This window comes from Panthera onca, chromosome C2 (assembly GCF_046562875.1).
Source record: "Panthera onca isolate mPanOnc1 chromosome C2, mPanOnc1 haplotype 2, whole genome shotgun sequence".
In the NCBI taxonomy this organism is placed as follows: domain Eukaryota; kingdom Metazoa; phylum Chordata; class Mammalia; order Carnivora; family Felidae; genus Panthera; species Panthera onca.
The window spans coordinates 156,628,188-156,643,061 of NC_138347.1; the positions used below are offsets into that span (position 1 = coordinate 156,628,188).

Consider the following 14,874-nt stretch of genomic DNA (forward strand, 5'->3'; position numbering starts at 1 on the left):
TTTGCTGTGAACATAAAACTGCTCTAAAAAATAAAGTCTATTAAAAAAAAAAAAAAAAAAGCCCATGGGGCGCCTGGGTGGCTCAGTCGGTTAAGCGTCTGACTTCAGCTCAGGTCACGATCTCGTGGTTCGTGAGTTCGAGCCCCGCGTCGGGCTCTGTGCTGTCAGCTCAGAGCCTGGAGCCTGTTTCGGATTCTGTGTCTCCCTCTCTCTCTGCCCCTCCCTCACTTGCGGTCTGTCACTCTCTGTCTCTCAAAAATAAATAAACACTTCAAAAACAAAAAATTAATTAATTAATTAAAAAAAAAAAAAGCCCATAATCTGCCATTTGAATTGGAAATACTAATATAACTTATTTTTTCTCTTCCTAAAAAAAATACTTATTTCCTAGCAATAGCCACTGAAACAGCTTAGAAATGACACTAGCGAGCAGCACTTAACTCCTCTAACACTTAAACCACAGCCTCTAAATATTTCCCACTAAAAGGAACCCAGAACTCCTTCCAGAAATTACTTAGTCCAAATCAGGGGCAAAACACGTACAAAATAAGCCCAAAACTGTCAACAACTATTAGGGTCACAACAAAATGCCACAGAAGCAATCTGGCTCCAACTGGCCAAGCACAGGAGATTGTGAGCATCAAAAGATTTATCACTTCAACGGACTGAAACACATCAGATATATGAAAAGAGTCAAATTCATGATACTCCCTCCCAACCCAAAGAAAAGTATGGGTTCATCTTTGCAGTTTGCTGGGGAATCAACTCTTCATTCTGGAAACCAACGAATAGAGGGAAAGAGTCTAGCATCTATCTTGCCTTCGTTATAGACTTTTTCAGAGCAATCAGTTGATGAAGAGAATTCTCTGTAGAAGAACCACAGTTAGTAAATACAGAAGAAATGATGAAATGAAAAATCACCACTTTGGGGGCTGATGGCATGATTAGATTTTCTGAGTGCTCCAAAAAATCCTTCAGAATCCAGAGCAGAGGTAAAAGAAATTTCCGTTGTCTCTTGAATATAGAAAAGCTAAGTAACCAACTAGTCCTAGGAAGCCTATTCAGTACTCTGGCCTACTAAATTCTGTATTAAATACACCAAACTTAAAAAAAAAATCATTTTGAAACCCCTATGGAACAGTGACTTCAGGTAATAACCATCAATGACTGCTGAAACAGTCATAGAGGAGAAGATGATGAGGAACTTTCTAGTTCCTCTAGTGGAGGGGTCAAGCTGGCAACACCTGGGTCAGTCTTAGCATCACTGAAAGCAGTGAAGTCTTCCTGCCAAAAAAGAAAAAAGTTGAACGTGATTCTATCCAGCCTCTAGCTGTAACTTTTACAGATCTCTAGCTCTACAAGTTCACAGAAAATGAGGGATAGTACAACACAGTAAACATTACCACAAATCCAAAATGTAGGAAATACGAAGAAATAATATCCAGATAACTTGACCAAGTAAACGACACAAAGAAGGGAAGATGTTTTATAGACTTAGATTTAAGAAATATATCACATATGGTATATGGACCTTGTTTTTATTTTTTATTTTTTAGGTTTGCTTATTTATTTATTTTCGAGAGAGACGGAGAGTGGGGGAGAGGGGGAGAATCCCAAGTGGGCTCTGTGGAGCTCAATCCCACAAACTGTGAGATCACGACCAGAGCCAAAATCAAGAGTCAGATGCCCAACCAACTGAGCCACCCAGGTGCCCCTGGACCTTGTTTCTAGATTATGATTCTAACAAAAGAACTGTAAAAAGACGTAATTCCTGAAGAAGCCAAATAAACTAAACCAAAAGCTAACAGAAAGGAAATAATAAAAATCAGAGCAGAGATAAATGACAGAATAGAAAAACAGCAGGAAAAAAAAAAAATCAATGAAACAGAGTTTTTTTTTTAAATCAACAAAATTTACAAACCTTTAGCTAGATTAACTAAGAGAGAGAGAAGACTCAAATAACTAAATCAGAAATAAAAGAGGAGATGTTACAACTGATGCCACAGAAATAAAAAAAGATCGTAAGGTGCTACTATGAATGATAATATGCCAACAAACTGGGTAATCTAGAACAAATGAAAAAACTCCTAGAAATATACAACCTACCAAGACTGAATCACAAAGAAATAGAAAATCTGAGGAGACCAATAATTAGAAAGAAAATTGAGTCACTAACTGAAAATCTCAAAGAAAAATCCAGGACCAGATGGCTTCACCAGAGAATTCTACCAAACATTTAAAGAAGAATCAACACCAATTTTCTTGAAACTCTTGCAAAAAATCAAAGTGGAGAAAATATTTCTAAAGCTCATTCTATAAGGCCAACATTATTCTAATACCTAAGCCAGACAAGACATAACAAGAAAACTACAGACGAATATTTCTTTTTTTAATGATTTTTTTTTAAGTTTTTATTTATTTTTGACAGAGAGAGAGAGCGCGAGCGTGAGCTGGGGAGGGGCAGAGAGGGAGACACAGGCTCCAGGCTCCGAGCGGTCAGCACAGAGTCCGACGTGGGGCTTGAACTCATGAACCATGAGATCATGACCTGGGATGAAGTCGGACGCTTAACCGACTGAGCCACCCAGGTGCCCCTACAGATGAATATTTCTGATGAATATTGATACAAATATCCTTAATAAAATACCAGCAAAGTGAATTCAACAACTTGGCATTATATACTATGACCAAGTAAGATTTATTCCTGTAATGCAAAGATGATTCAACATATGAAAATCAATCGCCATGTTAACAGAATAAAGGACAAAAACCACATGATCATTTTAACTGAGGCAGAAAGAGTTGACAAGCTTCAACACCATTTTAATGACAGAACACTCAACAAACGTGGAATAGGTGAAAATCACCTCAACATATTAAAGGCCACATATGAAAGCCCACAGCCAACACCATACTCAGTGGTGAAAACTGTAAGCTTTTCCTGTATGATCAGGAACAAGGCAAGAATGCCTGCTCTCACCACTTCTATTCAACAGAGTACTGGAAGTCCTAGCCAGAGAAACAAGGCAAGAAAAACAAATGAAAAGTTTCATATACCAAAGAGAGAGAGAGAGAGAAACTGTTACAACTAATGAAAAATTTTCGGCAAAATAGCAGAATACAAAATCAACATATAAAAATCAGTTGCATTTCTATACGCTGACAATGAACAATCCGAAAAGGAAATTAAGAAAACAACTTCATTTACAACAGCATTTAAAAAAATCCTTAATAAACTTAAACAAGGAGGTGCGACTCATACACGGAAAACTACAAAACATTGCTTAAAGAAATGAAGGAAAGGATTAGAGGAACAAACATTAAGATGTCCATTCTACCCAATGGGATACACAGATTCAACACAATCAATATCAAAGTCCCACCCCATTTTTTGCAGAAATTCATCCTAAATTTCATATGGAATTTCAAGGAACCCCAAGTAGCCAAAAACAATTTTGAAAAAGGAGGACAAAGTTGGAAGACTCACACTTCCTGATACCAAAAGATATTACAAAGCTACAGTAATCAACAGTGTGATACCGGCATAAGAACACAAACAGACCAATGGAATAGGCTAGAGAGGCCAGAAATAAACCCTCACATATATGCTCAGACGGTCTTCACAAGGACTCTCAGATCACTTGACAGGGAATGGACAGTCTCCTCAGAAAACAGTGTTGGGAGAGGCACCCGGGTGGCTCAGTTAAGCATCCAACGTCAGCTCAGGTCATAATCTCACGGTCCATGAGTTTGAGCCCCACATTGGGCACTTCTGACAGCTGAGCCTGGAGCCTGCTTTGGATATTCTCTCTCTCTGTCTGCCCCTGCCCTGCTTGTTCTCTCTCTCTCTCTCTTTCAAAAGTAAACTTAAAAAAAAAAAAAAAAAAAAAAGATGTGGTGTTGGAAAAACTGGATATCCACATACAAAAAAATGAAATTGGACTCTTACCTTATACCATATACAAAAATTAACTCAAAATGGCCCAAAGACGTAAATATTAGACCCAAAACCATAAAACTCCTAGAAGGAATCAAAGGGGAAAATCTTCAACACTGGATTTGGTTAATTATTTTGGGGATATGACACCAAAGCACAGGCACAAAAACAAAGACAGACAAATAGGACATCAAACTTAAAAACGTTTGCCTGTCAAGGGGCACAACCAATAGACTGAAAAGTCAGTCTTTGGAATGAGAGAAAATATTTGCAAATCATTTATCTGATAAGGGGTCAATATTGAGAATATATAAAGACCTCCTCTAATAAAAACAAAAATCGAATAACCTGATTTGAAAAAGAGGCGAACGGCTTGAATGGACATTTCTCCAAAGATGATGGACTAGTAGCTAATATGCACAGAGAAAGATGCTCAACATCACTAATCATCAGAGAAATGCAAATCCAAACCACAGCATCACCTCACTCCATTATCAAAAAAAGGAGCAAGCGGGGACGTAGACATGTAGAGAAACTGGAGCCCTTGTACATCGTGGTGGGAACGTAAAATCGTGGAACTGCTACAGAAAACAGTAGTGAGCTTCCGCAAAAAAATGAAAAACAGAACTAACATATGATCCAACAGTCCCACTCCTGGGTGTGCATCCAAAAGAACAGAAAGCGGGGCCTCGAAGAGATGTTTGCACACCCGTGTTCGTCGCAGCACCATTCGCAACAGACGAGAGGTGGAAATGACCCAGATGTCCACTGATGGGTGAACGGATAACAAAATGTAGTATGTACCTACGAGGGAATATTATGCAGCCTTAAAAAGGAATGGAGTCTTCAACAACGGAAATACACTTAACACTACTGAATGGCACACCTAAAAATCATTTAGATGATCAATTTTACACTAGGTGTTTTTAATCACGATGAAAAAAAGACACCTGAGATAATCAGGAAAAACTGAACACAAATTCTCTACACAGTTAATTGCATTTAATCCTGTGCTCACCTGTCACAGATACAACTACTTAACCCTGAAACGGTGGGAGATGAAAACACCTTTATTGAGAGGTAGAAGGCCTGGCTTCCAGCCCCAGATCTCCTACCTAGGTATTAAATGATTTTAAAGAATCTCTATTACCAGGGCACCTGGCTGGCTGAGTCACTAAAACATGCGACTCTTGATCGGGGGATTATGAATTCGAGCCCCACGTTGGGTGTAGAGATTACTTAAAAACCAAGACTTACTATTACTTTTATTGGATACAATGGCATTATGCATACGCTTTTTGTAAAGTATTTTTGGGTGAAGTTATGCTGTCTTAGACTTGCTTCAACATATTCCAGCCAAAAAAGAAAGAGTATGAGGCAGCAGTACCTGAGAAAGAACAGCAGGATGGTCTTAACTGTTGAAGCTGCATGATGAGTAAGTACCCGGGGATTCGCGATGCTATCCTCTCTACTTTGTGAATGTTTTTACATTTCACGATAAGAAAGTTTAAAACAAAATAAAGGGAGAAAAGGGTGTTTGGATGTTTGGAAAGGATGGAATAGCATGAATTTATCATACGCCATTGTTCATTTTTAAAAAGCATTACATTTCGGGGCGCCTGGGCGGCTCAGTTGGTTGAACGTCTGACTTCGGCTCAGGTCATGATCTCACAGCTCGTGAGTTCGAACCCCGCATCGGGCTCTGGGCTGACAGCTCAGTGCTTCAGATTCTGTGTCTCCCTCTCCCTCTGCCCCTAACCCACTCGCATTCTGTCTCTGTCCTTCTCAAAAATAAATAAACATTAAAAAATAAATAAAGCATTACATCTCAACTTGTGTTTAACAAATTAAAAAAAAAAAAGGAAACTAGAAGAAAATTGAAAGAATTTTCAAGCTTCAAGTAAATGTTCCTCACCGCCTCCCCCAGCCCAGACCCAACAAAACAAAGAAGGCAAGTAAACAAGGAGGAATGGGAACAGAGGTGCAAAGGGTGCCGTGGGGGGTGGCCCGCCAGTTTCTGCCGGGAACAATTCCACGTCGTGGAATACAAAGCAGGCGTGAGAAGGTACGGAGTACTCCCAAGGCACACAGGATGGCCCTGTCTGATGGCATCCAAGAGAAAAAAGACACAAAGTGCAAGATAACACATAAGGAAGCTGAAGGAAGCTAACATCGCAAAGCTCAGGACACGGGGTGAGAAAGAGCCACACTGAAGAAAGCGGCAAAATAACCGGGCAGGCAAGTTGACCACCACCAGGTGCGCCGGAAGGTGCCAGAAAAACGGCATCAGGCAGCGTGGTCTGGTGAAATCCACACAAAACAGAACTGGAAAGGCAACGAGAATGATCCACAAAACGGGGTCAGGTCCCGAGGCAGAGGGAGGGTTTGGAAGTACCGTCATCCCGAGGCCAGGACAGGGTGGCGAGCTAGGAGTGGCACCGTGGAGAAGGGGGTCAGAACCTGGGAGCTGGCCTGCCACCCCGCGCCAGGCCACCTCTCCTGTGATCCCGCCATCTACCAGCGGTATGAAAAGAAAGGCCGGGGTCGTGCTCTCCAAACCTGCTCCCGGCCGCAAGGACGACGAAACACAAGGGGATACAAAACGAGGAACCCACTGCAATCTCGACTCGAAGACACATGTGAAACTTGCCTGGCGGGCTCGCCGTCAGCATCTTCGCTGCCTGCCGACAGGAGAGGTGGCCCCCAGGATCCCCGGGGACTCTGTCTGTCGTACACGGCAAGGCAAGGAGGAGGCTGAAGAAGCCCCCTGAGGCAGAACGCGCGCCGGACCCAGCAGCACAGGCAAGGAGAGCAAACCCTAGCAGTTGCCGCCTTGACCCTGATCGCTGGCCCCCGGCAGCGGGTTACCCACTCACACTCCCCGCTTTACTGCTCCAGAACAGGTGCCTCCGGGCGCCTGTGCCTGCGCGGTTGGCATGCCCACGTGATGTTTAAATACTGACACCACCCGGTGCCTCCTGAGTGACTGTGCCCCGCGCACCTGACGCCACGCCCTAATACTCTCCCCGTGAAACCATCCTGAGGTAGCTAAGTTATCCTCATTTTCAGGCGAGGGAAAGCGCGGCTCAGTGAGGTCAAGTCACGTGCGGGCCGCTACCTGACCCAGGAGCAGCGGGTGAGCCTCTCCAGGCAGGGCGGTGGAGACTCTCAATCACAAAAGGGCCACCGCTGAGCCGAGGTCGCCAAGCTTCTCGGTGCAACTTTTTCTAAGAGGAGAGCTTATTGACCTCGGCCTCAGGGTCAAAGGGTATCTGGCCTCTGGCCCAAGAGGCTTGGCCGGCAGGGTGGGGTCACTCCAGAGGGTCGAGAGCCCGGCCGCATGGCACCGCGGTCCTATGGCCAGAGCCCCAGGATAACGCTGACGGGGTGGGGGATGGAGGGCTGGGTGTGGGAGCAGAGGCCACCCAGCAGGGAAGACAGTCCCAGCCACCCACAGCCGGGGCCCAGGGGAAGGGAAGGCCTGGAGGCCCCGACAGAGCACGAAGCCCTGCCGCTCCCCACGCAGCTCCCGACTTCCCCCGCGGAGAGCAAACCTCGGTGCCCCACAAGACACAGACCCGAACCCGGGGTGAGGGGTGGGGGTGGGGCGCCGGGGAGGGGCACGCAGCCTCCTGACTCTTCTTCCAGGGTAACAGACACCCTACACTGAATCCGGCCGACCTCCTTCCGGGCTCTGGCCCGAGTAATCGTGGATAAATGGAAACCAGCCTCCAGCAAACCACTCTGAAAGACCAGCAGGCTCTAAGCCCTCGTGCGTTCTCTTTGCACAGTCAGATGTGTCTGAATCCTGCACTTGCTTGTAACAGATACAACTACTTACCCACGGGACAGCGGAAGAGGAGGCAGGGGACCCGGCTTCTAGCCAAGAATCTCCTACATGCCCTGTCATTCTGCCAATGCCCTACTTCCCTCAGCCTCAGTCTCCTCACCTTCAAACAGGGAAAAGTAGCCTGTCCTTCATCACCTCCCCCGAGCGGTGCATAAAGGGAGCCAAGGGAGGGAAGCCCCCTCTGAGCTCCTCAGCAGCGGAACCCTTAGCATCCCATCGCCTACCACCGTGCTCCTGTGTCTTTCCAGCCCACCCCCAATCCCAAAGGCCCAGGAGCACAGGCAGTAAAAGTATCACTCAAGGCCCGGGACAGCACGAGCCCTGTGTCCCCGCGGGTTTGGCTGATGCCCTCAGTAAAGGTGACTCTGCCAGAGCCAGCGGGGAAAAGAAACCATTCTTCTCCAGTGGCCAGAGGGGCCTCCCTCTTGCCTGTCCTGGCTTACCTAGCCACCCCGCCCCTTCCCCAGAAAGCTCCGGACCAGTGATGCTGAAAACTGCCCAAGTCCTAAAGAGGGTTTCAGACCGCCAGTGTTCCTCTCTATTCTGCTTTTAGAGGTGTCCCTTTCAGGCAACCCCGTTTCGGTGCGGCCCTGTGAGCTCTGCGGACAAGGAGGGCTCACTCCACATCACCTGGAAAAGGGACGCTTGTTCTGACATATGGGACGTCAGTGGCCTCGCAGTTACACATAAATAAGCAACTGGCCGTCTGCGGAGGAAACCAGCCCCTGCTCGCCAGGCAGCCCCAGCGCAAGTTACTGCTCAAGCCAGGCTTGTGGCCGAGCGTGCGTGGGCAGGGCTGGGCAGCAGAGGCTGCAGGGGGTGAAGCAGGCCACCCGCTCTGAAGAGGGACGGAGGGTGAAGGGCGAGGACCCTGAAGGGGCGCACAGGGCAGGGCCAGGTTCAAGGAGCCCGCTGCAGGATGAGCTCGGTAATCTCTGCCCTGGTGCCCAGTCTCATGGGGATCCCATAGTAGGCGGTGCCCGGGCTGACGTACACAAACGTGGTCTGGGCCACCTGGTAGAGGCCGGCGAAGAAGGGGTTCAGGAGATAGGCTGCCACGTTCAAGGGGAAGATCTGCCCGGCATGCGTGTGCCCAGAAAGAATGAGGCTAATATCCGGCCGAGCCTGCAGGGCTCTCTTGGCAGCCAGGGGCTGGTGAGCCAGCAAGATGGTGGGGCGGTCCGGGCGGCAGCCCCCCAGGGCCTTGACCAGGTCCATGCCGTGGCCGTAGTAGTGCAGGATGTCCGCCTCGATGTCATCCACCCCAGCCAAGCAGATCCAGTCGTCGTCCTCAGCGCCCCCGGGTTGGGCCCCCGTGGCGGAAATCCTCACGTTCTCGTTGTGAAGGGGCCTGACGTTCAGGGATTCCAGCAGCGCGAACCAGTTGCTGACGTCCGACGTGTAGTACTCGTGATTCCCCGTGACGAAGTAGGCGCCGAGGCGCGAGCGAAGCTGGTCCAGAGGAGCGACCGCCGTCCGCAGGGTGGAGGCTTCCGAGTCACAGAGGTCCCCCACGATCACTGTGACGTCTGGCTGCAGCACGTTCACCATCCTCACGAACATCTCCATCTTGGTCCTGCCCACGGTGGGGCCCAAGTGGATGTCGGAGAGGAGCGCGATCTTGAGGCCGTCCATCGAGGGAGGCAGCTGACGGACGGGCACCTGCACGGTCTTCACGGCCGGGGGCTGGGCGGCGTTCAGAAGCCCGGCCACGCTGAGCACAGCGGTCACTGCCACCGCCAGGGCCGGCCTGACCGCCACCCTCCTTGTCTTGTCGAGGCCGCCCACGACCCTGCCGCCGCGCCAGGCCACGAGCTGATAGGCCTGCTCCATGCCACTGAGGGTGCAGAGGAAGAAGACCATGATGATGTACGCCCCGAGGCAGGAGTAGGCTGCCAAGGAGAAGAGATAGGGCTCCTCGGCCACTAAAAAGAGCATGGTGAAGAAGCTGGAATGGGCCAGGGCCAGAAACGCCACAACCGCCATCTTCCAGAGCTGGAAACAGGCGGACTCGGCGCCCGGGCAGTGGCTGAGGTTGCTGACTGTGCTCCGCCAGATGTAGAGGGAGCCAATGAGCATGAGCGAGTTGGCAAACAGGGCGAGCTGCAGGCGGAACAGCCAACGCCAGGCCCGGAGCTCAAGGCTCCCCGCCAGACACGAGCGGGACACAATCATGGACACGAAGACAGTGCCGGCGGCCAGGGCAGCCTTTGCACGCAGGGACAGCTGCCTGAAGATCGCCATTTTCTCTGCTCCTAAGAGGGTCCCCTGCCAGTTCTGGGCGGGCGGGCTCTGGAAGGTGAGCTCCTTAGAAAGGACAGTGGCCAAGGAGAGGTTTCCAGGTCAGCTCCGCCTGCAACCAGGAACCCGCGTCAGCTTTGTGGGATATTAGAGCTTCCTTGTCCCCATCCAAAACCTGAAGGCCACTCACATCTACCCAACTGCCTGGAATCCAAGCCGCTCAAATCCGGCGGTTGCTACCCTTGACTATTAAAATACAAACACAGCGGACTGTAACGTGATGGGCAGTTCTCATTTTCTTACTTACAGTGTCTGAAAATATGTAAAAGTGTTTCCACAAAGCATAGGAACTTTTTTGTTTTGATAATAAGAAAAACATTATCCTAAATTTGCAGTTTGCAAAGTGTGGTCTGGGGCGAGCCTCGCGGGAGCATCATGTGGTCAAAACGATTTCCACGATAACCCTAGGCTGTACCCGCCTTTCCCATTCTCATTCTGTCACGAGTGCATAGTGGACCCCTCGTGAGGCTCTGTGACGTGTGACCTGGCAAGGACTTGACAGACGTGAAAGAGATTTGCAAAAATGTAAAACGGTGCCACTCTTCCTCCTAAGCTCTGGGGAGAAATATTGTTATTTTTCAAAATATATGTGCGTGTGCATATATATACAGTTAATATATAGTTATATATAAAAATATAGTTTGTGAACCTATAACGATTATTTCTGAAATAAGTTAATAAATAGTTTTAAATTTTCTGTTTTAATTTCTAAGGTAAAGTTAGCCCAGGGGGCTGCCCTGTCCACAAGCTTATCCATAAATGCCCATCTCTCCCTTCCCCCAACCCTCCCAGGTACGGGTTAAAATCTACCCTCCTCCTCTCTCTCTGCCAATGTTCCTGGGAACTGCTCCCCAGTGCCCCCTGGCCAGTGGTTCTCAAAGCTGCGCAGCTCTCACTCAAGAGCTCCTTCAGGCCTTTTAGACAACAAAAACAAAACAAAAACAAAAACAAAAACGGAGCGTGGAAACCACAGACCAGAGATGGAAGTTAGCAAGAACTCGATTTTAGTGATCTTTCCCCAAGAACCCCATGTTCCACTGTTTTCAGCAGGTGTTTTTCAACTACTTAAAATTTTCACTCTTGGTTTGAAAGTATGACCTCTCTCTGCCTAGGCAAGTTATTGAAAGCCTTTTAGCCAGCGGTGCAATTTACAAGTCAATGGGCCCAAATTCCACCACCTTCTACTGAAAACACGCCCCAGCCTCGGCCCACCCAAACTTTCGGAGGAACCACAGCCGGTTCGCTAACGTGCAGGGAGACAGGTGCCCATTTCGATTGCCTGCCCGCCCCCCACCCGCCAACCTTTCCGCGGCTGTGATGCTGGCCTCCCCAGGCGGCGGTCTGGAGGCACCTAGGCCCCCGCTTTAGCTCTGACAAGTGAACTGGGGCTGTCCATCTCCCCCGCCAATCTCGCCCGCCCCACCAACTCACCTACTTGCTCCGCCAGACCCCCCCCCCCCCCAGCAACGCGGGCCACCACCTGCAGCCTACCTCTGGCCCACCCTTGGCCTGCACCGCCAGACCCTGAAGATCCGGGAAACCCAAGCCAAAAGTAGGCAGCAGGGAGTGCCGAGAAGGGGACGAGATGTTTGAAAAGACAACACTTCGAAGGAAATCAATCCAACGCTTCCACCGCGCGGGCCTCTCCTGACCCCATTTTTCTCCTTCCGGAGCGCTCAGCAGCTCCCGAAATGGGCAAGGGAGGGCGCCTCACGCCAGAGCCCACGGCGCCTCCAATGCTGCGCGCTCCGGAAACCTGCAAGGCTGCAAGGGTCTGGGCGCACCTCGTCTCGCCCCGTCCTTGCGCCGACGGGGAAGTGGATCCAAACGAAAGGGGAAACGCGGGCAGAGCACGCAAGCCGCAGAGCTACCGGGAAGGACGCGCGCCCCGCCCGGCCCGCCCCCGACGGGAGGGCCGGCCCACTGCCTGCGCCCCGTCGGCTGCCTGCCTGCCGGCCTGCCTGCCTGCCTGCCTGCCGGGGCGCACTCGGGAGCCCCGGGCCCACGGCCCGCAGGACCCCCGCTGGCCGCCGCCGCAGCCCGGACCCCGCCAGCCTGCCCCTTCTCCTGCGGACTTACGCGCAGGCCGCGCGCAGGGCCCAACAGCAGCGGCACCAGCAGCAGAGAGAGAAGGCGAGCAGCCCCGGACAAGTCCATCCTCCGGCCTCTCCGCTCCGCAGTCAGCGCGCCGGCCAGCCGCCCAGCGTCGCTCGGCCGAGGACCCGCGGCCTGGCGCCGCCCCTCGTCGGCCCTGCGTCCCGCCCCGCACCGACCCCGCCCCCGCCCCTCCCTCGCCCCGCCCTCGCCCCGCCCCTCTCCAGCCCTGCAGCCAGCCGCGCGCCGGCTCCGCTCCCGTCCCCGCCCCCGCTCCGCCCCTGCTCCGCCCCTCGTCGGCCCTGCGGGCAGCCCCGCGCCGGCTCCGCCCCGCGACCGTGAAGCCGTGGCCCGCGGCAGGGAGGGGCGCGGAGGAGCCCGGGGGGCGCGGGCGGGCGCGTGACCCCAGGGTGGCTCTATCTGGATTTTGCTAGTGGCTGCGGGTGGGAGGGTCCCTTTGGACGGGCAATCGGGAGGCCCGACTGTCAGCAGCTTGATAAGGCGTCCCGGGGTTGGACTTCAACCAGGGTCTCCTTGCTCCCTGGCTGCCTGGAGAGGACCGAAGGGGAAGCTGAGAGCCGACACAGCTAAGGGGACGACGTGCGCGGGGGTTCGCGACGGGTGGTGCCTGCACCCACCTGGTACTTGTCGTAAATGAAATTCCAGGCCATCGTCCCAGAAGCTCTCAGTCAGAAACTCTAGGAGTGGGGTCCAGAAATCTGCATTTTTGCAAGTGTTCCACGTTACTCCAGCGTATGCAGAAATTTGAGAACCACCGTGCTAGGTCGCTGATAGTTTTAGAGATTATGGTTCAACTGCGACAAAATCAGTTCCAAATGCCAACCCTCCAAAGCACCCGGGTTTGCGGCATTTCTACTTCTGCACGGTTGGGTTTTGAGAGATAGGAGAAGCAGCAGCACCCCCGCCTTTCGGTTTGGCACTTGAGTCCCTCAACAGCCTTGCACCGCAGGGAATCTGACAGTTGGATGTGAAATGATACTGTATCTTTGACTCTTGCGAGAGAACAGTCCCTGTAGCCTCAGTTAAAATCCTGTCCTGGCCGGTTCCCCCTGAGCACGGAAAATCCCACGTCCTCTTCACTGTCACTTGGAAAGTCTTAGCTTTAATGGAAACTAAGTTTCAGAGGGAAATCACTTTTATTGTTTCTCAGCGTATTTGTTTGTTTATTTAGCGTTTCAATCTTAATTCCAGTTAACGGAATGTCATATTAGTTTCAGGTGCAGAGTTTAGTAATTCAGCACTCCCAGACCTCACCCTATGCTCATTAAGACAAGTGCACTCCTTAATCCCGGTCGCCTAGTTCACCTCCCTCTGGTAACCACCAGTTCTCCAGAATTAGGAGCACGCTTTCTCTCCTCTTATTTTTTCCCCTTTGCTTGTCTGTTTTGCTGCTTAAATTCCACATATGAGTGAAACCATATGGTATTTGTCTTTTTCTGACTGATTTCGCTTAGTTAGCATTATATTCTCTAGCTCTATCCATGTCATTGCAAATGGCGAGATTTCATTTCTCTCTGTGGCTGAATAATATTCCATTGTATATATGCCACATGTTTTTTTAAAAGAGATTTTTAAATTGTTTTACATTCATTTATTTATTTTGAGAGATGTATCAGGGGAGAGACAGAGAGAGAGAGAGAGAGAGAGAATCCCAAGCAGGCTCCACACTGCCAGTGCAGAGCCCAATGTGGGGCTCAAACCCATGAACCGTGAGATCATGACCTGAGCTGAAATCTTAGCCAACTGAGCCACCCAGAGGCCCCAACCACATCTTCTTTATCAATTCAGCAATCAGTGGACACCTGGGCTATATCTTGGTTATTATAAACAATGCTGCCATAAACATAGGGGTGCAAGTAACCCTTTGAATTAATGTTCTTGTGTTCTTGGGTAAATACCCCACAGGGTATTGCAATTGCTGGATAATAAGGTAGTTCTATTTTGCTTTTAAATATATGTTGCTCTGGGGGCACCTGGGTGGCTCAGTTTGATGAGTGTCCGACTCTGGAGTTCAGCTCAGGTCCTGACCTCAAGGTTCATGGGTTTGAGCCCCACGTTGGGCTCTGCTCTGAAGGAGTGGAGCCTGCTTGGAATCTCTCTCCCTCTCTTTCTGTGCCTCCACCACTCATGCTCTCTCTCCCGAAAAATAAATAAATAAACAAATATTGCTTTTAAATACACACATACATACTTTTAAAATTTCCAGCTTTATTAGTTACAGTTGACATAGCACAAAATTCATTTGTTTTAAATATTTTATTTTGCTAACTCCTTATTTTGGAAAATAAAAGGTAAGGTTAAATTAAGCTCTTTCTGTTAATAGATTCTGTTTCTCTCCCGGACTAGACTTTAGTTAGGCTCCTCCTGTCTTTGCCTGGCCTGCGTTGCCTGGTTTGGCAAAGAATCTGACCAAGTCAGTTTAGGAAAAATCCCCCCCCACTCTTGACACTCGATCAAGTTCCTCATCCCCTATCTTTGACTGCCCTTAGCAGGAATGTCTTGATATCCCCTCTTGTAATTTTCCACCCCCAGCCCCCTCACTCTGCCGGTCAGCTATAAATCCCCAGCTGTCTTTGCTCTCCTTTGACTTCAAACTTCTGTCTCTCCCTTACTGCAACATCTTGAAGGAAGTCTTCCTTATCCTTTTAACAAGTATCAGAATAATTTTTTC

At 49.7% G+C, this 14,874-nt stretch overlaps 2 protein-coding genes across 4 annotated transcripts in view; both read right to left on the reverse strand.

The window, feature by feature from the left end:
* Positions 1-12,276, reverse strand: part of GLB1 (galactosidase beta 1) — an 88,373-nt gene extending 76,097 nt beyond the window's left edge. For both annotated transcript variants that reach the window (XM_060638141.3, XM_060638140.3), the window contains exon 1: positions 12,168-12,276. In XM_060638141.3, coding sequence (XP_060494124.2) covers positions 12,168-12,245 — 78 coding nt within the window. In that variant the 5' untranslated portion in view covers positions 12,246-12,276. The remainder of the gene's footprint in view (positions 1-12,167) is intronic.
* TMPPE (transmembrane protein with metallophosphoesterase domain) lies at positions 300-12,279 on the reverse strand. Of its 2 annotated transcripts, none has more exons than XM_060638150.3 (2): positions 12,168-12,279; positions 300-10,140 (listed from the first exon to the last, which is right to left on the reverse strand). In XM_060638150.3, the coding sequence occupies exon 2, from the start codon at positions 10,029-10,031 to the stop codon at positions 8,688-8,690; it is 1,344 nt and encodes a 447-aa protein (XP_060494133.1). In that variant the 5' UTR covers positions 10,032-10,140; positions 12,168-12,279; the 3' UTR covers positions 300-8,687. The 2 variants fall into 2 exon arrangements, with proteins under 2 accessions (XP_060494133.1, XP_060494135.1); XM_060638152.3 differs by lacking the exon at positions 12,168-12,279 and adding an exon at positions 11,580-12,161.
* Positions 12,280-14,874: the final 2,595 nt, after the last annotated feature.